Source organism: Montipora foliosa, chromosome 3 (assembly GCF_036669935.1).
Source record: "Montipora foliosa isolate CH-2021 chromosome 3, ASM3666993v2, whole genome shotgun sequence".
NCBI lineage: Eukaryota > Metazoa > Cnidaria > Anthozoa > Scleractinia > Acroporidae > Montipora > Montipora foliosa.
In genome coordinates, this window is record NC_090871.1 from 13062296 (window position 1) to 13088916 (window position 26621).

At 38.8% G+C, this 26621-nt stretch overlaps 1 protein-coding gene and 1 long non-coding RNA gene across 8 annotated transcripts; one reads left to right on the forward strand and one right to left on the reverse strand.

Annotated features, from left to right (window-relative positions):
- Positions 1-5701: 5701 nt before the first annotated feature.
- On the reverse strand, positions 5702-11642 carry LOC137996817 (uncharacterized). Its single transcript, XR_011122383.1, has 3 exons — positions 10830-11642; positions 10341-10403; positions 5702-7939 (listed from the first exon to the last, which is right to left on the reverse strand). It is a non-coding gene; the product is annotated as an uncharacterized lncRNA (long non-coding RNA).
- LOC137996812 (uncharacterized) lies at positions 8473-20615 on the forward strand. Of its 7 annotated transcripts, XM_068842400.1 has the most exons (3): positions 10445-10518; positions 13766-13808; positions 19208-20615. In XM_068842400.1, exon 3 carries the CDS (start codon positions 19331-19333, stop codon positions 20090-20092), a length of 762 nt encoding a protein of 253 aa, XP_068698501.1. In that variant the 5' UTR covers positions 10445-10518; positions 13766-13808; positions 19208-19330; the 3' UTR covers positions 20093-20615. The 7 variants fall into 7 exon arrangements, with proteins under 7 accessions (XP_068698505.1, XP_068698500.1, XP_068698501.1 ...); XM_068842404.1 differs by lacking the exons at positions 10445-10518; positions 13766-13808 and adding an exon at positions 8473-8645; XM_068842399.1 differs by lacking the exon at positions 13766-13808 and having other exon boundaries at positions 10371-10518.
- Positions 20616-26621: the final 6006 nt, after the last annotated feature.

Genomic DNA, 26621 nt, shown 5'->3' on the forward strand with positions numbered 1-26621 from the left:
GAAGGCGTTGAACGAAATACATGACCGTGACAAATTATTTTTGATCTGAACTTTGGGACTTCACGGTTTATCTGAACCACTGTATCGCATACTAATGTATCCCAGGGGGAGGGACACTGGTAGCTTTCTTGTCGAGAAATATCGTTCGTAGGTGGGGGAAGGAGGGAGGATTTGTAAACGTCATTTTGCAAATGCCCGGGGGTTTCCTGGGGTCACCCCCTAGGGGGCAAAGTTTTCCCACAGACTTTTGCCGTGTTTCGAAGCTGAAAAGAACCAACCAACCAACCAGTCGTCCTCAGCTGAAAGCAAGGGGAAAAAATCCATTTAAAACAAGTCTATTCCTAGCAGATAATAGCTTTCGAGTGCTAACAATGCGATGTGTTGATCACGTTCGCAACATTGCTCTCAGGTTTGCATTCTTGTTATTATTAACTTCCCTTTTAATCAATCTTTGTTATTACAACTAAACAGTTTTGACTGCCGGTCGTATAGCAACAGCGATCCTGATATTTTCTGACAGGTCGGTTATTTGTACTGTTGAGTAATCTGCGAGACATTCCACTAGAGGCCATTGTCATAACAATGACCTGAAAGGAGTTAGTCCTTTTCCTCATAAGTTAAAGAGAAGTCAAAAAATAACAATTTGCAAACCTGAGAGCAATGTTCTGAACGCGATCAACACGTCGCACGGTTAGCACTCGAAAGCTATTATCTGCTAGGAATAGACCGTTTCTAAATTGATTTTTTCCCTTGCTTTTCAGCTTCGAAACACTGCAGAATAGCGGAGCGCAAGTAATATTTGCATGTTTACACGTACTTGAGCAACGCGATTGGCTATTGGAGACAAAGACTTAGACGTCAAAAGCCCGTGGGGACGTAAGAAAGATCTGATAGGAAAAGTTTGATATAGGATCCCTATCCCTAGAGAAAAGTGAAATTGTCACCAGGCTAACGGTCCTGTCCCGTCCCAAAAGTTAACACTTCTTCAGGCAGGAGAAAGCGGCGGGTTCTTCGTGAAAACTGGCTTGTTCCCACCTTGGTCAGAGTTTTTCTTTGTCCTTGTGTGGGCCCATTTCCATTAGTAGGGCTAACGCTCACATAGTTCATATGGGGTAGAAAACTAGCACTTCACATTACAGTCCAATCAGTTAAGTCTGTTGAAACATAAGTGCTACACGGCCAACGTTTGTAAAAACGTAACCCTTCCTTGTACTTGGACATGTTCATTGCCGTGACTTTAAGATCTTCGGTTCCCACGGCCTGCTCCTCTTTGACCTTGTAGCTCAGTCGGTAGAGCAGCGGTGATCTAACCCGAAGGTCGTGGGTTCAATTCCCACCCTGGTCAGAATTTTTCTCTGTTCTTGTGTGGGCCCATTGCCATTAGTAGGGCTAACGCTCACATGGCTCATATGAGGTAGAAAACTAGCACTTCACATTACAATCTAATCAGTTAAGTCTGTTCTCTAGGCATGTGGAGACCCCTTTAGGACTCTGGGCCTTTATGCTAAACCGTTTGTTATGGATCTTCCCGTGAAAGCGGACCATGAAAGGCCCAATCAAAACGATTGTTGGAATCAATTTGTCCTCGTTCGCGGAGTGATCAGTGGCTTCAGAGGTTAACGTTTCGGGTTTCCAGCTTTGTCTTCTTTTAAAGAGGGATAGGAGCAATTTTCAAAACTAGCCCAGAACGCCTCAAATTGACACAAAAACACAAGGTGAAGTAAGAGTAAGTTTATTATATTTATTTTCCTGACTGTTAACTAGGATTATCCGACTTTTTTCTGCAATTCATGTTTCCCATATAAACCCTACAAACCGTTACGTTGACTGAGCATTCAAATTATGTGTTTGGGTCGCCTGTGATAGTTTGAGCGTTCTCTTGACCAAATATGGTAAAAGGGCGTAATAGTGGAATAATAGGGAGCTTAAGGTCTACGACGAAGACGTCGACGAAAACGCCTCAAATCAATGATAGCATTGGTTAATAAAAGAGCATAAAAAATCGTGCTGCACGTGCGGCACGGATTTTAGCTCATATTTTTGCGGTTCTCTGCATGACGTCGACGTGAAATTATGTACCAATTTAATTTTAGGGTACTTCGCCAACGTTGCACGACGTGAACCAGATGGGATAATCTCGAAAGACGTATACTAGAAAGCAAAGTTCTACTTTGGGGTGACGTTTCCGTCGACGTCGCCGTCGTAGATCTTAAGGTCACTAATTCACGTGCATTAAACGGAGATCGTCCACAAACGACTCTAAACATAGGGATATAACATGCCTTGCGTTCTTGCACCGCGCTTCAGTGAAACTCGATATTTTGCGTTTTCGTACTTCACTACGGGACTGCGGACTGCGGACTGCGGACTGCGGTGGAAGTCCTTTTAGCTCGTTTACCCAGGCCCCATTATTCACCACGTGACGGCGGTGGCAGTGCATTTAACTCCATTTCCTGAGTCTTCTTATTTCACTACGTGACTGTGGTCCGCAGTGGCAAACACGTTTCCCAGTCTTCTTCTTTCTTTATTTCTTTTGTCTTCTTCTCTTAAAACAGGGCTATTTGTATAGTCGACTAAGGGACCGCGGTGCTAGTCAACATAGCAGCGCCTCCAAACGGCCCTATATTCTGTAATTGATCCCCGCGAACTTTACTAGATATCACTTTACGAGCCAACATTTATGAGTGAACTGCAATAGCGAGAATCATTGCCATTCGATTACTCCAACGTAAATAATAATCTAGCCGACATCTCTACTGTAGGTTTTTATTTGACAATTCAGGGCGTCTCAGGAAAGCCCAAGTTCACGCGCACGCAGTTATATTAATTATGTGTTTAGTTTAGTTTAGTTTAAAATGAGGCAGCGTTTATATTGCTTTATATCGAGAAAAAAATGGTCTATTCAGGCCTTATTTTATAGTTTCTTCTTATTTCGTTTTTGAATGAAATCTAAGAATACATGTATAAGTTATTTAATTATGTTGATTTTAAGTTCACAAATCTCATTCATTTATCCCATTTAATATAACCTTCTTCAAAGAAAACACTTATGAGTTTTATGGGGATTGAGTCAGTAGCTTATATAGACCTTTGTACTTCGACCATATCACTTGCGAATGATATTAGGACGATATAGAGTCCGTACAAAACACATTTAACCTTAACGTTTTTGTCCGGTTTTGGTTGTAGCTTGGGGACTAAAAGCTTGATTATCATCCGCTATTCTTACTGGAAGGGACTGGTCCTAAAAGGATACCTCTAACACTTTCGTTTGTTTTGTTTAATTAAATAACTTATTTGTTGAAGCTGGTCAATATATACTGGTAGCTATACAGCTAATGTGGACCCACCGTAATTTAACACTTACTGACTCAAAATGGTCACTATGCAGACCACGCACAACACCGGGGACCGACTACTACCCCATCACACCAACAAGACATGTTTAATTAAACTTGGTTTAACAAAATAAAAATCAGTCACAGAAAAATGTAGGACTGGCTTTTCCATGAGATTCAGGTTTGTTTCAACACATGCTTTGACCTGTACTAAATTCGTAGTCGACAAAACTCAGTAAACATGATTTAAAAAGAAAACACTTTGAAACCGTGTTTAACTAAACATGTTTAAAACATGTTTAAGGTTTGGTGTGAATGGGTCATACGTCTCCTGCTATCATGACTACTCTAATGTCTTAATACAATAATAAGAAAACGATTAAAATGCTAATGGCCTTTTTAAAACGAGACTCTTGTTGCTCAGTGGTAGAGCATCAAAGTAGTAATCGGAATGTCGTAGGTTTGATTCCTACAAAGGAGCCGATTTGGATTTTTTCCGAGAGTCCTTTTGTCTCCATGGAAGAAAATGTGTCCCTGCAACTAATTGTATATCAATCCCATGAGCGAAGAAAGACAAATCTTGAAGAAGGCTTAATTTGTTTGAACCAACTGCCCTCGACTAGTTTACAGACGGCATGTCAAATAAGGTATGTTTATGTTTTTTTTCTTAAAGAGGAAGATTCTTTTATGTAATTGGTTCCTCGGCTGCCGAGAAACAGGTTACACCATTGAGGAATCGTCACGTAAACTAAGTTGTTTTGTAACAATACCGCCTCCTCTCAGCAGTTGGCAGCGAATGCACTACAAAGCTAGACGAGAATGTTAATGTAGAAAATGAAAACTCCACGAAAGTCACGGATTACTGCATGAGAACTTTTCCAAAATCCATGGCCGTGAACAGCTAACTTGCAGCTCAGCGTACCAGACACGGCCCCACCGCAATCCTGAGAATGTGGAATTTGGGTATACAGTACAATCTAAGCATTTTTCTTGCATGTTTATTAAACTCAATGTTCTTACAAGAGTGTAAAAATTAATGTCAGGTCACAACCGATTCAACCCAGTTCTTTTAAACTAGTGCGCGTGACATGAAATTGTAAATACAACTGAATGGTAATCATTAGTTGTTGTCCTTCAGTAGCATTTTGTGGTTAATGATTCCAAGTTCGAGTGAGGCCTAACACTACTGTGACGTTTAACACTACTGCCACAACTGAATGGCTTTAGGCGTCTACACATCGTCTGGCACAAACAACAGCCGCAGAAAACAAAGCGGTAAATAACTGGCGAATAAAGAGGTGATGCAATGAAAAATCAAATCAGTAGTTGTTTTGAACAAACAAGTGACCGCGAGTTATTTTAATTCTCTCTGAAAATTTTAAGAAATTACACAAATTAAACTTTAGAATTAGAATGATTTCAACAACCTGGTGAGTAAAGGAGAAATGATTTTCAGGAAATAGTCTCGGCTAGGTACTTTTGTAACAAATTTAATTGCATTTACAATGCTTTGTGAATAATTTATTAATTGTTCGGTTTCTGGTGCCATTTTGTTCTTATGATTGTGGCTACCCGCTTATCAAGTCTTTAATTTGCTTTGTAAAACTGAGTTTCATTGATTGCCCTAGCAGGGCAGGGTTATGAATTGGGCGGAGTCTAAAAGCTGTGTGATAGTACGCACTGTGGATAGCATTAGAAGGTAAAGCGGCACAAAATAGCTTAAAAAGCAAAGAGGTAATTCCAATCATGAACTCTCATGCCCATGTCAAACGACCCATGAACTGCTTCATGGTGTGGAGCCGTGAAAAGCGTTACCGCATACTGCAAGAACACCCGGGAATAAATAACGCTGAAGTAAGCAAAGCTCTAGGTGCAGCCTGGCGAAAGCTCTCCCAAGAAGATAAAGAACCATACGTGGAAGAAGCCCGAAGACTTACAGAACAACATAAGGTGGAACATCCGGGTTACAAGTATCAGCCAAAGCGAAGCAACTCCAAACGAATTAGGCGAGGAGCACAGAAGAAAGTCATCAAGTCAACAAAGCATTATTCAAAGAGTAACCAGCGCATTTCGACTGGAGAAAAAATACACTTCCCGTTAAATACCGAGCATGTTGTGGCAGAATTCGTCAAGCCTAGTAAGCAAGAAATCGGAAGTCAGCTATGCTTTCCTCCACATTCTGGCAGCGTACAGTGTTTCCCGTCACCCGGTTTTCAAACTAGTACGCTGAGGTTCTGCCCATGTCATGTGTTCTGCACTTCGTCTCCTTGTCACCCTGCATTGGCTATTGAATCGATTGCACCGAGTAACCAATTCTTCAGGTTCGAAAATGGCAGCTCCTTCTTATACCCTTACGCCTTTTAAGAAAGTTTGCCGGCCGAGCTCACTTTTCTGTCTTTTATTAATGACTAAAAACTGTGGGAACCGAAGAGAACGTTACATTGCAAACCATAGCTGATATTCAGTGCTTGTAAGCACTGTCTCAGAATCTGAAAACAGTCAAGAACTCTCAGAAGTAAGAACACCGTCCTCTTTTTTATGAATCGAGAACAACAGATTTTCATGTTGCAAAACTGATGAAAGAGACTGTTTTAGCTACCTTTAAATTAACAAAAGACTTTGCATTCGATTTACCAAGTTCCTTTAGCCATTTAAAGTATTTAGATATCTCTAATTAAACTCTTCAGTCATAGAGTGTTGGAGAACAAAGATAAAAATCTTCCATCCAATCTTGTTTTCGAACACACATGCATGTTTGCAAAAAGGTTAAACATGTATAATTAATCGTTTTTCGTTTACACCCAGTCCAGATAAGAGCAATTTGTTTTCCCTACAACTGAAAAAGATACTGAATAATTTAATTGAACGCCGCCAAAGCGTTTGAATATGGAAACCGTTGTGTTTATAGCTGTGTCTTTTACCACCAAAAGCGTGCTTGTCATATTTGACGCAGCATAGCCTCCAGTGATAAATCCAGCAGTTGCTTAAAAAAAAAAGGCGCTGAAATTTCTCGACGGAGCGTCGCGAATGAGCAGAGGGAAGACAATGAATGAAAGCGGTCGATTACAGGTTCCTTCCTGAACCCAGTCCGCGAGCGGTCGAGAGGATGTGTGAGTGGAGTTCTTGGTTGTCGTTTCTGGCTAATTCTCACTGAGAAAATCGCCGAACTACTCGTAATAGACACAGTCATACATTACCATTTCGAAAACGAGAATCTCTACAAAATTGAACATTGAAAGCAACTGAGATATATACGTAATAAATTGACAAGGCGGGAGAGTGATGATTACCATGACAACATTTCGCTGATAATAATCATGACCGGTGATATTTAGTTTTGCTTTCAGAAGCAAGAAATTATTCGAAAGATGGAAGGATGTTATTATTATTATTATTATTATTATTATTATTATTATTATTGTTATTATTATTATTATTATTATTATTATTATTATTATTATTATTATTATTAGCTCAAATTCCCAGCAGTTCGCGGCCTAAAAACGCGTGACGATTGCTTCATACATCAGTATTCGATAGATTCGCAAACATATTGAATGAAACGGTCACTTTCTTTTTGCATTGCACTTTGTTAAAAAACGTGACGATACAGCTGCCGTAAAGATAGGAAAACTCAGTCACCTATAACTGTTGCGTGCAGAACATCATGGCAAAGGATCCTATCGAAACTAGAAACATTAATTTTCGCTCTTTAAGATGCCATTAAGGAGGAAAATAACATGGCCATCAGTCACGATATAATACCTTGAAATAAACGTTGTGTAATTAACGTTTTGGACAAAAAATTGCAACTTGGGGCACGAAACATATCAATTGATAGCAATGATGTAAAGAAAATCATCTTATTTGAAGTAAAATACATCATAGTTTTAATTTTCACTGATAATTCGAGTAATGTCTTTACTTTTTGCCAAAGATTTGGGAAAATATTTAAAAACAGGAGTACTTCGACCCCAGGGGGCCTGGTTGGGGTTTTTCTTTGCGTCACTCTGCTTACTGTGCTTTCCGTCAACACGCAATGAAATCTAGCCTAAGGCTACGGACCAGTTTAGTAATCGATATGACTACGAGAAGCTTCTGAAAGAGGAACACGTAACAGAATGAGCTAGGACTTTCTCTTTCGAAGGCTCACGCGATCTCTCTTGGAATTGTTTTTTACCTTACATAAAGGACAAAAGGTTTATCAATAATTTCAATTTATTGGGAGCTCTTATCGATCGTTCAAAAAAATTTTTTTTTCTTTCCTCATAAATATATTTGAAACGATTATCTTTGACCTCTCTACGATCCAATATGAGAAGGAAAAGCTAAGAGACAAATTTAAAGAGTGCCAAGATGGCTTTCCTGCTAGTTGATGAGAGCTTGTTCTCACTACTGGCTCAAAAGAAAGCAGTTTATGCTTTGATGGTCTTGCCTCAAGCAATGTCAATTTTCCTTATCTTCTCTAATATTAAGAGCACTGGGGGTAGTGGACCCGTATTTGAATTCCAAGTGGGGCCTTTTTCTGTTAATCGTCCCATGCATTAATCTCTATCTACGTTTGACCATTCCTGAACACGTCACACGTATTCGTCTGTACTCTGTAAAAAATAAGAAAGTGTAAGAAATGATTGCCATTGTTCACGGCTTCTCCTAATGTGAGCCTGTTGCGGAAGAAATGTTGGCTTTTGCGAATGATAAGAGGGCCACATAGTGTTAGAAATGAAGAGCGTTTTTTTTTTTTATTTTCCTGGAGGAGATCACCCTTTCGTCACAATTACTAGCCAAGGGTGATTTAATCATTTTCAAAGAATTTAATTCACATTTTTGAGACCCCCTTGACGTTAGTTTGCTGAAATTGATAGCCACTCATGTCCTTACTTTTTCGCGTTTTACATTAAGCACGCACGTGCAAATGTTGAATATGACTCGTATGTTATGAAATGAAGGGTGTTATCGTTGCTCCAAGCGACTTTCAATTTCAGCGTTGGTCACGGTAAAAGTGTTAAAAGTTCAGTGCACAGTTGAATTCTAGAGCTAGACAAGTGTGAATGCGCGCGCAAGGCTCAGGAGACAGTATTAAAGCATGCAAGAATAATTGTATGTATGATTAAACTCTATTCGTTCATCACCCGAGAGGTGTTATTTTCCTGTTACGGACTGTAGTGGACTCATTAGTTGGAATACAGTCGAGGACTTACACGACACTTTGTTAAAGTTGAATATATATATATATATATATAGATATATATATATATATATATCATCGGAAGGACAACTTTCACCCAAAATTAATAACAAGATCTGGTGAGTAATAAGGAATTTCAAGACTTATCATCCTGTTAAACATTGTAAGTCAGATAGTCTGTTTTTTTTCTTTTCGAAATAGGAAATTTTGTTTAAAATTTTGATTTGCCAGGTGCACAAAAGTGTTTAGGTAAAACATTAATTAAAGGTCAGTTATTTGTTTTCTTCATGAAGGAACTTGAGGTCGAACTTGTTAAATTTTCGCTGGTACCAAACCACATGGATCCTCAATCCGGTTTCAATTCTTAAGGGACGGGCTAAATTACGAATAGAGAAGCCATCTTTAACCGTGGAAAATTCATCTTCTGGAGACCCAGCTAATTTTCTCGGCTTAGACAAAAAGTAAACAGTTTGAACATTCTGGAGTTATCCGATTTTGATAATTCTGCTTTTAAACAGAATTTGCAAACGAAGCAGCATAAATTTGTAAAATTAAATAATTTATGGGTGCTTAAAGCTGGTCCTAGATTAGTGGCAATCATATGATAACATTTATATGAGACTCAGCCTTGGCGGTTTTTTACGGAAGCAAATATTAAAAGTATAAAAGTTGCAAACAAGCTGTCATTTTAGAAGATTTGTCTTGTTCCCTAGGACACGAATATTGCACCAAAACTGACTTCAAAGAAATTAATTCTTATACCCTAAACAATCCAAAATGATGTTGCGATTACGGCAGGCAACTATTTCTTTAAAAATATTGTTTTCGTCTTGAACGAATAGCTTTCGCTTGCATCCAGCGGGAGACATGTTAAATTACCATATTTGTCGCGGACAAATAACTGGATTTTGGCGGGAAATGTGACATCTTTCGACGCCCTTTGTGATGTCAGTTAAACAAAAGCTGTCCTTCCTGAGCCTGACCATAATCCTTTATGCTGAACGTTTTCACCATCCCTCAAGTTCGAACTCTGAATATTCAGTCTAGGCTGTGCAAAAAAAAGTAAGCCTTCTTGGTTTTGGGAAATTATGAATTTCGGGAGACATGTGAATATGCATTGCTTTAAAACGTGTTGTTTGGACAGGTGGTACTGTCAGTAAAGTGTCAAACGAAGTTGGAACACAAAAATGCACTGTTTTTTTTTTCGAATGATGCCTTATTTAACCTCTTAATAAAGGGATCTCAGTTTCACTAAAAATTTCCTTCTAGGCTTCATTCATTATATATTCGCTAAGGATATTGACCTTATTATTCTGGCACTGAGCGCTAGCCTCACGCTATGCCGGTGTAAATTCATTAACTGACCGCTTGCCCAAAACCTTTCAGGAGATTGCAAATTCTAAAATTAAAGTGCTCTTCTTTTCCTATCAGTGAGCAAGTTATATCGACTCAGCCACGTTTCCTTGGGTTCTCTCGTTGCCAGTTATTTACCTTCATGCGCAGGCATTATATTAACAGTCCGTCAGGTTATTTCATTTATAAGGACTCCTGATCAAAATATCGGATACAATTGCGACAAAGCAAAACGGATTCGTTTCTCTCCATTTAGCTCTGGTAGGCTATGATCACCGCATTCCACCTTTCGAAAATAGGAATCCATTTAAGAAAATTAAAACAAAATTACTCACGATTGGAAAAAAAAAGCAAATTTATGACAAGTTGCTGGCCTAACATGCATTATTCATTCCATTGTATGCTGGGTTGTAATTGCTGGCTTGACGTTCGACAGTGTGGAACCCAAAATCATTGTTTACCTTTCACTTATTCGGTCAATGTTAATGATATGCTGTCGTAGATGCCTCATGAAACCGATATAACTGTGAAAACAAAACATATTTTTTCTATTCACTAAACGGGAAGCGGCAGACCATCCAATACTAACATCGTTGCGGTGACTGTGATAGAGAGCATATTTGGTTGTTTTAAACATTGGTGAGAGATTGATATCTTTTCCACGTTTATTTTAAGTATGTTTTAATTGTATTATTGCACTTCGTTCTTTACTTTGTGTTAAAATAATTTTAATCTGAGCTTGCAAATTCGACTTTTTTTAACTTCCTCTCCCGTTTCGGTCTCTATCTGTTTGCTTTGCGTTGGCGAAAAAAAAGCAAAAAGTCCTTGACTTCGAAAGTTTTCGCAGATTACATCAGCCAGGCCTCTTAAAAGCGACTCAAATGTGGTATTACAGCCTAATTTTTGGCGCGACCCTTTACTTAATTTGCCGACTAGCAAATAGGACTTACATGAATTTCAACGGTGCCCTTGTGCGACGGTGGTCGTAATAACCTTTGGCGATGTTATCAAGGTGCGAAAATATATACGCACAAGAGAGCGTGTTTCACTGAAATACAAGGTTTTTCGTGCACGATTCGTTGATAAAGTAGATCAAATTTTTCAGTATCAATCATTTCCAGATTTTTCAGTCATCAAACCTTCGTAGTAGATAATCAAATTTCCGCTCCGCTCGTGTGTAGAATACTGATTATGCTTTGTGTGTTGCCAGCGGGTCCAGCGGCCAAAGACACGATCGAGTTAACGATCTCCTTTTCTGCATTAAAAATCACCGAAAAAGCCAATCCAGCTGGCCCAACAAAATAACTTCGTTCTGGAAAGGTCTCGACGAATGGATTTTTATGAGCAAATTCGTGATTCATAGCAACTTTCTAATTATATGCATAATTACAGTTATCACTACGCCCTTTTTTTTTTTTTGGCATTCACTTTTTTCCTGTCATGCGCAATGCTGCTTTCCTCAAAGCACGTTAGTAATTCTCATCACCTACGGAAGCAATGGAACGACAATTTATTTTGAAAGGAAGGCCCCAAGCAACTATAGGAATTATTCTTTTCTCTTTGCGAGTAAGAGAAATTACAAATACAATAACCGAGCTTGGGAACACAAAGTAAACGAGAACTTGAAAAAGCTTCTATGTTACATGATATCTTAACATGAACAAAACGCACAGTTTGTGGTACTAGCGATTTTCCTCTAGTAGGCGTGCGTGGTCTGTCGTGTGTATGAGCTTCTCACTACGGCATCTTTCAGGAGTAGGATGGTAAAGAGGAATAAAATACATTGAGAACTACCCTGAATTAACGAAAATTGTGCTGGTCAGTTTGTCCTTTAATACATTGGTCTAAGTACTGACTTCATTACCGCCCTCGAGTACATTGACTTTAATACTCCAATGTTACAAACGTTCAACACCTAGCAGGCCACTATCACTTTAAACAAGGACTTGGAGTTTCCTTTTAAATCACGTGCAACAAAGGCATCGAATATTTTAAATAATTCAACTTATTACCAATGGACTTTCCTACGTTACTGAGGGACGGGATGTTTTTCCATTTACCCATGAAGACCATCATGTGCCCAAAACGGTTTGCGCGAAATGTACTAACCTGTAATAATTATAATTCTGAAACAGCAACTCAGTACCTTTTCATGGACAGAAAAATTTGGACTGAGATTTCCTTTACAAAACGTGCCTAAAAGTAAAATTTAGTGAAACGGTCGCGAAGTAACCATCTTGGTATTTTGAACAATTTACAACGATCACTAGTGCACTTTGGTCTCCAATTAAATTTCCGTAATATAATGAAAGAATCCCACTGACTGTATTGTAGAAGTTGTAAAAATGTCGAGTGATTACGAAGAAGCACTTGCTTTTTCTAAACGTTCAAAGCCTATTTAGCATGCAAAGTGAACTAAACAAATTTAACGCGAAAATGGAACATTATCATGAAGTGAAGCGAAAAAGGAAACATATTCTTTGTGCATGCGATTGCTGCTCTTCTTATAACAAGGATATAGATGAAAACAAAATTTCCTTTGTTTCATGCTCGTTCTATTAGAAATATACAATGGAGTAGAATTTTTTTAAGACGGACAGCTTCACTTTAAGCTATTGAGCTTTGTGGTGTCGCTATCATGAATAGTCAGTTCATTTTTTCGGATACGGTAGTTTCATTGACACATCCACACAGCAATGTCAAGGACAAACTAAGCACGGGTTTTTTCTTTTGTAATGTGACATGACATTCATATCAAGTTGACATTATGTTTGCCAACGCTGAGACAAGGCCAGATCAAAGCACGTATACCGCCTTAAAGGCAAAGCACGTAGACCAGAATCTTAACCAATCACGCGTACGATTGTATCAAATGTCCTCGTCGCATTTGTTTGCTCCAATTGAGGCTTTAAGCATGAAATGCGTTTCATCTTGATTCTCGAATAGCCCTAAGCAACAAAACGAGTCCATCATAACACGTCTTTGGCAGTTTTTCAGTCGAGTTCTCAATTCAATATTTTATGGAAAAAAAATATTGATTTTCATAAGTTAAACTTCGATTAACCGGCTGGTTTCTGTTGGGAAACACGCCGCAACCTGGACAAAAATTAACCGTTCCCCCAAACTCGACTATCCGACTCCATCCCACGCTTGGTTGACATCCTTTGCTATTTAGTTGTTTAATTAACAGAATGTATATATATATATATATATATATGATGAGAAGAAGAAAGGTGTAGCCATGCCTCGATAGATAATGTAATAAGGAAATAACTTCTTGAGGCATATATGTTTCTAATCGGTTAAATACTTCAAACGTTTCGCCGTTTAGAGCTTCGTCAGTGAATGAAGATTATAAGTACAAGATTGGTTTATGTAAAAAACTTAGTACAATAGCTCATTAATTTGATGGTGTTAATCTAGATTTAGAGCTCGTCCATTGCAACCATTCATAACGTTCTCATGCTTGCGGATTTCTAGCGCTTCAATGATTTTACGCGTGCGGATGTCGTGGATGTTCCTGTGGAGGATTCCCCAAGAGATATCTTGCATAAATGGTTTGTTATGGTTGATCAAATGTTGATCAAGCAAGCATGAGAACGTTATGAATGGTTGCAATGGACGAGCTCTAAATCTAGATTAACACCATCAAATTAATGAGCTATTGTACTAAGTTTTTTACATAAACCAATCTTGTACTTATAATCTTCATTCACTGACGAAGCTCTAAACGGCGAAACGTTTGAAGTATTTAACCGATTAGAAACATATATGCCTCAAGAAGTTATTTCCTTATTACATATATATATATACAACTGGTATTGGTATTGAGCGCTCTTCATCTTCACACCATACTATAACCTTGGTTCTCCTTATGTTTTGTCAGATAATACAAAGCTTTCTACTCTTACCGTTCCAGAAAAGGAGAGGTGACTTAATGCGTGAAAAGTTACACTATGTTTGTGAAGATAAAGTTCTTTGCAAGTAGTGCAAAATATTGTATTATAATAATAATAGTAATAATGAACTGTAAGTGCTTTCAACTGAATTTATCGCTGGGGCACCGAATTAGGGACACTTTAATTACAGAAATCAAATCGTTGGTTGGTTTATGAGGAAAGGGAACCGGAGAGAAACTAGTTAATCGGTGCCGAATAGAGAACCAACAAATTCAAGCTGCATATGACGCCAAGTCTGGGAATCGTACCCGGGCCAGATTAGAGAGTGGAGGCGAGTGCTTTCACGACTAGCTACGCCATCTTGTATCCCTGGCTCGAGTATTGCTCCTCATACTTTGATAACCTGAAAACCGATTGATGCGATAAATTTTGAGGGATTTTGTTCACGTCAAATGTGCTCTAGTCTTGTATCTCTGGCCTATCAGTGTCTGCTCGTCTTATCGTCTAAAGCAGAAACTGGGATCGTCGTAATTTTTCTGTACAAAATCTTCTGTACAAAAGCCCTACCTTCCAAAGGCGTGGATAGGACTTGAAATTATCATTCTTCAAGATAGAGCTTGTTACGACTCCTGTTGAATTCCCATCCAAATAAGCAAACAACAATAATAATAATCATCATCATCATCATCATCATCATCATCATAATAACAATAATAATAATAATAATAACAATAATAATAATAATATGCTGATTATATAAGTGGTCCTGCTCTTGTAAAAAGAGCAAAAATGACACAATTCTAGTTCTTTCAAATTGTGTTAATACATGAGAGAACCGCTACTAAAATGAAACCGCACGAATATATTCCCCCCCCCCCCCCCCCCGCTCCCAGCCCCCCCGCACCTTCCAGTGAGAGGAAGTTGTAAGACAGGGAAGCAAATGATACTCAAAACCTCAAAATGCAGTGAATGACTCAGATATGTGCTGTCTATTTTTAAGTGCTCTCAGGAGCCCATAACTAGGAGCGAAAAACAGCACGGCGTGATTGAATTTCCCGCGAATGAGACTCCCGCAGGAGCCCGATGACCAACTTCAAGAAACTAACCTTACGTCATATTGTCACCGCACCGGAACTGCCTTTGTTGTCTACGGAAAAGGTAGTCTAAAAATGGATCGGTCTGTTTCCTGGTGCTCTTTGTATGCTGATGCTATTGCATCTCAATTGTGTCCGGGCAACGTTGATCCGCGCATTTAAAATCACCACATATTAAGTTGAGAAGAGCGTTCATGCGTTTCAATTATTATACAATTCGTGAAACACCCTTCAGCATATCTTTCGAATCAGCTGGTTCATGTAGCTGTTTAAGTTTCAATGAATATCCACATGAAATATTTCCGAAACTGAAAAAACAAACATCGTTCGAGGATGGAGGTAGCAGTTGGTTGAAGAACGTGTATCACGCCATAGCCCTTCCGACATGCATACCTCTGATTGACGTGCGAGCACATGTTGTGTGCGATCAATATAAACACAATACACACGGTTTTGACGTTGTCATGGCAATAATTCCATGTGAATAAAACCTGGCTACTTTTTCCGGATCACAATGGCCCCACAAAGACCTACAAACAATGCGGCGAAGTTCAACGAAAGAAAGTCTGAGTTAAACACAAATAATGATGGCCAGTTCGATTTAATCTTCACCGCGTCGCCAATCACACATTGCGAAAGTTAAGTTCCGAACATTGTCGATATCACTAGTCATTTAATGGTGTTTTGTATTAAGAAGAGCTTTTAAAAGCAAGGGCAGTTTATAAGTTCTCTGGTTTTATGTGGGCTAAAAGGGACCCGACACAAAAAGTTGAGTCCCTTTTTAAACAAAGTTCGTCTTCGAATCGTTTTGTCCGCTTTAGATTAATTCTGTGGAAGCAGTTCGGCTGAAACAGGACTGATCACTAAAGTGCTACTTAAAATATAAAAATGTCGACTGACAGATCGTTTCGAGATTGCCCTTTCACAATTCAAAAGAATTTCACACAGTGTATTGACCCTGCCTGCAATTGTTGGTGAAACTCCTTTAAATCAGAAATCGGATACTGACCATGCGGTGGGGATGAAGAAAACTGAACCTTTCCTGCAAGCTCAAAATGTGTGGTGAACTAAGAGTTAAGATGGAAGATCAAAATATCTTTTATTTATTTTCATGTGGTTGGAGAATTTATTGATCTTAGAGACCGATGACTAACTAGTATCCGTCAGTCCGTTTAAATTGACGTTAAGGTAACATTTCGAAATAAATTTAGCCGGCAAAATGGCTTCTGCCTCATCAAAACACCAGCTGCGATCTTGAATTGAAACAAAAAATTATTGTAAGAATTATTTATTAAAATTCACCCGACCCATTTTGCATTTCAAAACAAATCTTCCTGAATCCTTAATGACAAGTGTGAAGTAATTGTTTGCATGGACACCGACAAAGGAGTAACTCGCACACTAAAACAAGAAATTGGGGAAGGTAGGGTGTTCGGTGAAATTGACGACACATATCTACGACATACATGAAACAAAGAAAGATCGACAATGACACGCAAACCCCTTAATTGTAAAGTTTTCCTCTACTGATATAATCTGCCTCGGGTGTATGACAGTCTGTTGAATGAAAACAGGAGGTCACTAATTTATATTCTAAAAGGACTATAGGTGTTTCGAAATGGCTGTCAATGAGTTTTCTTTACATAGTTAATCTGTGCACTTAGCCAGCCTATTAATTCATTTAATTCAAAGGGACGGCTGCCGCACTTTGGGTAGCTAAGCCTTAATTTGGTAACTCAGTCGAAAAGAATGAGTGAGGGGAAAATTGTGTTGATTGCTTCGGTGCATATTGAAGCATCAAAATGTGGTATAAACTGCTTTGATAGAGGAGAATGATGAACACAAAGAAATTTAAAAGCAAGGGCGGTTTTTTTTTGTCAAAAAGGTGTGTCCGCTTGGCACTGTTTACAACTTCTTTTATCCTCACCCCAACTCACCTTCATCCTGCACATGCGTACCCCTATCTTTCTCTTTCTCTTAACCTTTCTCTCAGAAGGTGAAAGAATTTTAAAATCTTTGTCTGTAGGCTGTTGTTAAGAATTATCAAATCATTGCATGTTCATTGATTTTAAGTGAACACGTGGGTAAAGGTGAGAGCGACGACATCAAGTCGTATGGCAACCGACACTCGGTAGAATTTCACGAAATGTTTTCTTATCAAGTGTAAAGGTGTGAGCTCGAGCGTGTAAAGATGTGAGCGTCGACATTGTATGGCAACCAACAGTGGAATTTCACAAAATTCTTTCTTATTGAGTTTTAATGCCAAAGCGAAAAACTCATATAGTCAGTCTTTCTTATCCTTCGATTTATTAATAAGCAGATTCAGCAGGCGTTCTGATGAATAATAAGCTCAACTTATCAGTATAACAACTATTTTCTTACTGCAGGTGACCACGTAGCCTCTACTGCATTGTAGTTAGTTCAAAAGGCGCCCTATTGGCTTACTGTCATCCACCACTCAGGGCAATTCACTGCCAACCAACTCCGAGTCGCCACCATAATATTTTGAAGCTCGTACAATTTTACGGCTTAAAGAACCAACAAAAATGACGGCTAGTTGACTGGTGGCGAAAAAGTTCTTAAAAGGCGAAATGACTTTTCACCGTTTTAATTCGGAAATAGCAGGTTGATGATTTAAAACACAAATCTCATTCTTTTAGCTGGTTTTTACTCATTCATCAGACAGATGGGAACATTCAAGCTAGGATCCAAGTTCAAATTTAATGTTCCATCACCACGTGGGTTTCACATTCAAAATAATTGATTAACGTTCAGGTATTAATTAGCAGCCTCTTAGTCTATTGGACAGTTTTCTTTTAATTTTTAGTATTTTTTTTTACGGAAATCTGTGAGGGGTCATTATGTTTCAGCCGATTCGGGGGTCTTCAGGACAGTGCGTAGATCAAAAGAAAAATTGTATCACGACATTTACAGCGCCGCCTTTTCATCACACATCCATTATAGACGGATGTCCCGGAATTCAAGTCATTTTCATGCAGAACGAGCTTGCTTTATCTAATATCTCAGAGCAAAAAAACAGCTGACACCAGGCGTGAGACTTCCACAAAAAATATCGTAATGTCAATGGAACTTGCAAACAACGTGACAACACACAAAAGAACAGCTTATTGTGAGTTTCTCGTTTCACCGATCGATAAGAAGAAATAAGCAATGACTGTTCACGATGCCATGTGGGAAAGGGCAACATGTGCACTTTTCAACGGTCATTGAAGGATGCAGTAGCCATCAGAGCTAGATGCAAGTTTACCACTCCCTAAAAAGAAATTGCTCGTAAGGACATCTTTCCCACTGGAAAACAATTACTTGAGTACAAAAACGGCGGTCTTCAAAGTCGAATATTGCATCAGTTTCTATATATTCTTTTCCACGTGTTTAGATTACGATAAAACATCCTTGAGTTCTTTTAGAGCGCAATTAGCATAACAGCCGACTTGATATGAGACCGCACTGCATGGTCTCACAATGCGCTTTTAAATATTATGGCCGATTGTTTACGGAATGAAAGACAAAGGAGCCGGTATCCTTTCTACTGGTGGACGGCGATTTTAGTGATATATTCATGCTACTTTGATAGGAATCATCGTCGTTTTCTTCAATGAAAGCTGTTCCCCAAAATAAACCTTTAACTCACAGAGCACGTTAAACTGTCATGAACGCATAAAATTAAGAAGAATGTGGTCGCCTTCGCTTTACTCTCCGCTAATCGCTTCTTTTCTAGTAATCCTCATTATCAAAACATTGCAAATTTCCTTCACTTTGCCGTTTATCCTCTCAAAACAGGATTGTTTGTGGGAAGAAAACACGAAAACACTTCTTATTTGATTTGCTTTATCCCACTTTCTCGTGAATTTGTCTGATACAAATCGATTGAGGTTTGTGCTGCCTGCAATATTCAAGGCACGGCCGGACCAAGAGTTTTAATTTAACTTAAGAGCTTTCGTTGTTATAGTTTCTTTCGAATATATTTACCACGGTCACATAAGGTTTAATCGGGTACATCATTATATTTGACGACTCACATGCAAGTCGTTAAAAATACCACGCGATACAAAAAGAGAAATCACATACGATCACAGTGAATTAAAACCTGTAGAGTTCACCGAGAGGCGAGAATTCCACACTAAAAGCCAGAGGATTAGAAAAAAAAAACGTTAAGTTGTGAGTAAATCTCTCGTGTTAAATTTCATAAATGATCAGATCTCCTCTAAGTAAACCTGCTGCTTCAGTTGTCAGTGATAATGGCTCAACGGGTGCAATTGATTTGTTTCGGCCAATCACATGGCACTATTTATAGTTGAACTTTTGTGTTTTCAGGTGGCCCGATGGCAAGTGTGTTTTCTGGATAGAACCAGTTACGAGCTAGCACTCCGTGCTCCTTTCCCACACTGAAAACTTCATACAGTGTACACTGAAGGCCGGAGTCGAGCTGGAGTCACGATGGCCCTCACCAGCAGTCTGCCATGTATTGACACACTGGCGTTCCAACTTCAGCGACATGGGCTCGACGAAAACCGTCGCAATATCCAACCAGCTTTTTGCTGCTCCTGGTCTGAGCCTTTCGATTTAGACTTCGCCGGAAGAGCGCACAGTAATCCAAAGCGAAGCCGAAGCTTGCCCACCGCTCTAACAACGAAACGTAAGGAGACTACAACAATGAGAGCGCATCAAGTCACTTTGGCAGGAATGAAGAAACCGAGCGAAAGCGACGAAAACGTAAATGAAGCGCGCGGAATAGCAAAGGCCGAAGTCGACATTCATTCAACCAGTCTTCACACATCGACGGGGCACTTTACCTTATCAGTCAATAAATATGCAAATCAAGAAAACTTGCATAAGGAACCTTCGAACTCCACAGAATCTTCGGAAGGATCGGACGAAGAAGTAAGTGGACTCCTTGTAAATACTATCAGGAAATCGGACGATCTACCACTAAATCAAGTCGTTCTTGCTGAAATTACGGGCTCGACGCGGAAGTTTATTCAGAACACAAATCGAATGCCGGGGGTGTCAAGTGCGCTCAAACGCAATTTGGAAGAACAAGAGAACACAAGCCAGTTCACAAAAAGACATCGCCCCAGGCTGGATTTTGAGAAAATGCAACGCTCTAGAAACATAGTAAATCCCTTTCAGTCTAAGGATCCATTTATCTTAGATGAGGTGTATTTCAAGCCAATTATAAATCTGAACATGAACGAATGAAGATGAACGTGACAATCCAAATAAAGTTTACAAATAGACCTGGTACAAACGAGCAAGATTACAGGCAAAATTCTTACGAACGGATTCGTGCAGAGTTTCAATAGAAACACAGTGGCTAATGAAATTATCTTACAATTTCCAAAACAAGTACACTAGAAGGGATATTTTTAAAGGATATGCTATGCATTTTCTTGAAAATTCTGTTTTCCATTTCCCACAGATCCAACACATATCAAAAGCTACCAGTACATGCTACGATTGACCATTATTGCGTAGAACATAACACCTATAAAAGAAATTTAAAGAAAGTTGATGGGAGGTTTTACAGTTGTATATTTTAAATTTATATGAAACAATCGAGTCTCTCTTTTTATCGATAGGTTTATAATTATAATAATCAGAAAAAATTTAATACTCAGGTGTTGTTCGTGTTTCGAACTTTAAATTTGCAAACGGAGGGTTGAATAAACAATTTATATCTTGTGATATCGAGAATGAAAATAAAAGGAAGTTTATTTATGGACGTGAGTTCTCATTCATTGTAAGGAGCACAGGTAGGAATTGCGGTTATGGGTGAAATCATTAAGTTTTTGTGGGAAAAGTTAGACCATCTGCTCAAAATAGATTACCTGTGGTTGAAAAGAATGAATGTATCGTTCGTTTGCCCGCTATAAATTGTCTTATTATACAAGTATCATTTTCCACGCGCGATATGCGGCCCATTTTGCGTTTATAAAATCATTAGTTACACTATTCGAGTCAGGTAACGTAACTCTGAGCCTTGCAAGGATGAGTGTAACGTATTCTCTCAGAGTATCTCCTTTATAAACCATTAACAGTACAATAGATTTGCGAAATTTCAGCAGCCTGGTTCCGGCGTTTCTGGCAAATTGAAATCTTTAATTCCCAACTGATAGAACGTGGATATGGGATTCACACAAACGAACAGTTGTAGCAGTGGAACGTAATAAGGCAAGAAAATTTTTAAATGCAAACAAGGATGACCGTTTTGACAGAGGTCGACAAGTTCTTGACACATTTTTGGTTCTCACCGAATACTATAAGCAGGTGGCTACGTGTTGGTGAATGCAAGCTGTCACGTGATGGACCGCTGAATGAGAAGGACCGCTGTATGTTTATTTACATTTAAAACTTTCAGATAGTGTGACCCGCCAATCACATTTAAGCGTCAATTATGAGAATTTTATTAGCTCGGTAGGTGTTGAGATTTGGAACTTTCGTGTAGTGTTATCATTTATGACAAGAATTTTTTTTTAAATCGATGAGGAGTGGTGATAAGGCTAAATTGAAAAATAGTGGCGGCAGATCGCTTTTCATCTTCTGATTCAACATGGAGGCAATTGCGACAGCATGTCGGCGATCGTATTGTCATCACGTCTATTGTTTAGGTACCATGTTATTCTTTAAGCTTTTGGGTTCGGTTTTGCGGCGACTTTGAAATACCAAGAAGAGCATTTAACATGGTTTTAAATTTTAAATGAATGTCGGTTTGGTGCCATCTTAACTTTACAACGTTCATAAACATCAAACCTTTCTTTTTTTGTATTTGATATAATTGCTAGTATTTTGGGAGGTTCTGGGTATCATCGAAGGTAAATGGTGCACCTCGCTAAAGTGGCATTAAGTTTCTCTTTATGCCGGGTTTACTTATGGAAATTTCAGTCGTATCTTGTTTTTTTAAGTAAAAGGCAGGGCGTGGCCACAAATCGTCACTCCCCGACCAGCCAATTGTCAAACTATCGACCAGAATCTACCAATCTGCTCAACTCAAAATATCACCGGCTTATTTATCACCTCAATATATTGAAAACATAATTATTTTCGGGATATCAAATTTATTTTACGTTAAAAAAATTGTTCTTTTAAATCCCTTCAACCATTATTTCTTGACTCTATTGAGGATTTCAACTCTCAGTTTATTGAGATACATTACCTTAAACAAGCCTTCTTTTTTGACCAGTTATAGTTTTCCTCTCAAAATTTGTTTAGACATGCATCCACAAATTGGCTAATTCCTTCTTTCGCAAGCATTGGGTGGACGTAATCTTTTCGAAAACGTGATTTCATTTCTAAGGTGAACTATCTTCGCTCGCTTTTTGCAGTTCAATTGCGGTACAAAGCTACTTCGCTGCCATTATTTCATCTTCGTTTCCAAATCTTCCTTTGTACAAACTTCACGTGGTATCACGCTTAATTATGCAGTACAATTATTTATGCAGTGTCTAGAGATATCGATGGTGGCTGGAAAAGCTTTCAAAAGCTTCAAGCCTCGCTCTACGTGTTTATTCTTATAGAGTCAAACAACATATCTTACTTTGTTATGTAAATCTAGACAAAATACTGCTGCTATTTGTGACAACTTTGCAGCACCAGTCGTGCAACAATTCATAGAGCCAGCGAATACAGCAGTTGTCCAGTATTCACCGGACGCCATACCTAAATATCGCCGTAGGCTGACGATTAGCAGTTTCAATCGAACCCTTGCCTTTAAGTCAGATGCCAGGTGATTGATTACTTCTCAAGAGAGAAGAAGAAATGCTCACGCTGCTATAGGTCATTTTTTCTTTGTATTTAAAGACGCTTATTGCATAATTTGCAGATGTTGTTACAATTGTTCAAGACGTTGTACTTGGTCCAAAAATGAGGGAGTTCCTTGGTGTTGTTTCCCACGTGTCTAGAATAATTGTTTTTGCCTTCTCAACATCCTTGCACTCTCAAAACCAGTATAGCTAATAAGAATCGTTTGAAATATGCAGTTCAGTTCCAATACTGAGCATTGAGTTGATTAAATCACGAGTGAAGTCATTGTAATTACTTCTTTCAGAAGCGAAGCTTTAAGTCTGTGCTTTGCAATTTAGCTGCAATGAAATGAAATCGATGAAGGGTTAAGTTTTAAATTACACTTTGAGATTTCTATCAGATTTTTTTAGACCCACGCGTTAAACATGACCTGCTAAGAAAAGCGATCTCGATGATTCGATCATAATATTTCATAGGACCCCAGACAGGCTGAGAATGTTCTTGGTGTCTACAAAACCCACTCTCAACTAAGGTTGACGCGCGCAAGTTGAGATGTCTCTCTTTGCCAGATAGAGTTCTAGATAGACATCAAAATACTGTGCCCGTTGTCCATTCAGTCTACTGAAATCAGAACAGTGAGATCATTCATTAGTCGAGCTCGGCCCAGCTAGATTTCGAGTAATTCAATTGAATCGCACTCATAACTGGATTTAAGTGGACATTTAAAGAAGAAATGGTTATGGTGTCTCTATGAAACAAGAAAAAAGATAAGGAACTTAATTAACTAAGCAGTCTATGGAGTCCATCAATCCATTTGAACTCTATCCGTCTTGTATTCTTTTATGTAACGAGGGAGTCCACGTCCTATAGAGGTTTCGCACGGCAGCCATGTTACATGCCAGAAACAATGAAAATGTCTTGCATTAGAAAGAACATTTGTTCCCATAGAAAAAACTAATCTATTGTTCTTGCCATGCAACATGCATGGCTGCCGTTCAAAACCTCTATAAGCCCCATGGTTTCTTCTGGGCTCTCTTGCCATGTGATAATTTATTTTTATGCTGTATTTCGTAATGTATTGTGGCTAAATAACCTGAACTAAACTGAACTGAATTTCTTTCGCCGTCATCGGCGTGGCGAGGCGATTCGGAAGTAAATTTGTCGAGACCCATTATTTTATCTTCGACTGCTCCAAGATCGAACTTTAACTTAGTGAGGCTCTTATCTAAAATAGAAGTAATTCAGCTAGAATAGTATGGGTTTTAGGAAACTATTCTTGTTATTAGGTCACATGGACGCTGTTCACCATTTTCCGTCTTCAAGAAATGTTATTCGTGGAACCATTAATTCCTTCCTTTTAGAAACGCCCCACAGGTTATTTAAATTAATGTTTTAGGGCCGGACCAAACGTCAAACGTCTCGTGAGACGAACTAAATAGTCTAAGAACGAATCAGTTAAGTTCATGATAAGTTCTAGTCCGACGTTTGACTCACTTAACTTCGTCGAACTGTATTTGGATCGGCCAACACATTCTATCCGTCCACCTCAGACAGATAGAATGTACAAACCCCAATTTTGTGCAGTTTTGGTCAAAGGTAGATTGATATCATCAATTCTTACCACTGTGTGAAAACTGAATAAAAACATTTTTGGCAACACTCTTCCTGAGCCAGACGTACCAATTTACACTGACAGAATCATTTCCCAGAATAACGCGGGAAAAAAATTAAATTAAGTTAAAATTAAATTATTGCTATATTGACTGTGAGTCTCATTGACTCATGACTCATCACTCATTTACTCATAAATCATGGGACCTCTTCCTTTTTAAGCAAAACTGGTGAGCATCTTAAAGAACTCTAGCTTGCGATAGGAGTTTGGGTAACCCCTCAGTGATGACACAAGACAGTAGGAGTGTCGTAACGCAGTGTCTTGTGAATTGTAACTTTTTAAGCGACTCTTACAATTTTCCAGACGGGCAGAGTATAATCAAACTATGCCAGAATTTTCAACCTGGTTACAGTGTGAAATTCAACTTACGAAACAAGTTCTTGGTTTTCACCCACGTGATCAGCAGTCAAGTTCATTTAACCGGAACAATAAAACGTTTGCATAACAATAGAGTTCGACTCCCGGAGGGTAAGTTTGGGACACGAATAAATAACTTAAGAAACGCCGGAAGGTGTCAACGACGCTTATTGATCGATGCTATGCTTAGTAGCCACGCCTTTCCGAATAAACAGATGAGGTGGTTGGGTTTTCAACGTGAATCAGCTAAAATTACGCCCAGATTAAAAAAATTGATTAATGAAGGTTTGGACGAGCAACTTGATAGTGTAGTTGTGAGGGACGTACGCTGATAATCCAATAGCCCGTAACTTGGTCATTTTTTTTCTTTATTTGAAAAAAAAACTCATGAGTCCTTGAAATGGCAACGACCATTCGCGAAAGGGAAATGCGCGTCGACTACAGTAACAACGGTAGAAAAGGAGTGTGAGGTTTAATGGAGAACAACAACGGCTCTACATCACACCATAGTTAATAGAGGGGACTGGTTTGGAAGCTCGGCAAACATCAAAGGAGAAAACAAAGATGCCAAGATTTAGGTTGGAAAGTCCACGACCGTGTACAATCTTTTGTTTTGTGCTCATACACTATGCAGAATTACGTAAGCAACACGTTTCTATTGGTTAGTTCCTCAGTACGGAGTAAACAACTATTGTGTTTGTGCACGGTCAAGGCCAAAAAAGAGAACAAAAACCTACAACAAAGAAAGCTGTTGGGTTTCATAACCATTCCCGTCTATTAACCATGATCACACGCTCCACATGCCCCGCGAGCCCGTTTCTAATTTTCAACGTTTTGTCCTGACAACGACGAGAAATGACCGAATTTGAGGTTATAAAGAGGACAACTTATCATTTACCGTTATATCGGCGCGATATATTTTTATTACTTAGAAATTCAATCAAACCCTGATATTATACTACGAGCGAGCTCGCACGGACGAACGAACAAACTCGATGAAAACTAATACTAGATAAACCAAACTGTTCCTTAAAAATAACGACATCACAATTTATATACACGGTAGAAATTTGCATACAAGGACTAAATGCCTTCACTGAAACGCGAGGGTTCATTAGAACCTATAACTACGTTATCACTATCAGTAACATTTCGCACTCTAACAATCCCGACTGACAATTTCCCCTCCTCTTCCGGGACGAAAAACTGAAAAACCACTGCAGAGTACCGTTCAGAGATTAAGTTTATAGTCCCTCAATCTCGCTGGTAAACGTCTTTCCCGTTGAGGATGCGTAACGGGTGTACATGATGTGTTCTTCTCAAACTGCAGTTGAGAGCAACAGGACTGATTCTCTTGGTCAGGATCCGGATCTAAATCAAAAAACATTGGAGCTTAGTCAGCGAAGCTGCTGTTGTCGGAACTTGGAGCAGGAACCTTGACTGCGCGAACCAATCTACGATCATACCATTTGGTACCATCTTGTAGGTGAAAAGTTTACAGACCAATTCGCTTTATGATTCTGAGTGGACCAAATAACGCACTCTTTAACTTGTGACCACGAACAGGTCGCTTTACTCTAACCCAGTGACCAACTTCAAATTTTGGAAGCTTGGACTAACGTCTCTCAAGTGGAAATAGGATTTCTACCACCTTCCAACTTAAGATAAAAGAAGCCATTCATATTCAATGGGAGAATCCTACACTTAATCATCAACTTTATCATGTTAATTTAAAACTTTCTTTGTAATTTTTTACATTGTCATGTTTCCTTTTGTTCTTATAGTTAATTAGCATTTTGGTTCACACTATATATTCAACTCTGTACTTTGTAATTTTAACTGAAGATGACAGAAGTTTCTGTCGAAACATGTTTTTAAATTTAAAAAGTGTTGTGTTGTTTCTAAAAATATCGAACTAGGATTTCAATGATTACTTCTCAAGAGAGAAGAAGAAATGCT

Excerpts from the sequence above, each read along its gene's own strand:
- LOC137996812 (XM_068842404.1), top strand. The coding sequence starts at position 19,331 with ATGGCCCTCACCAGCAGTCTGCCATGTATTGACACACTGGCGTTCCAA.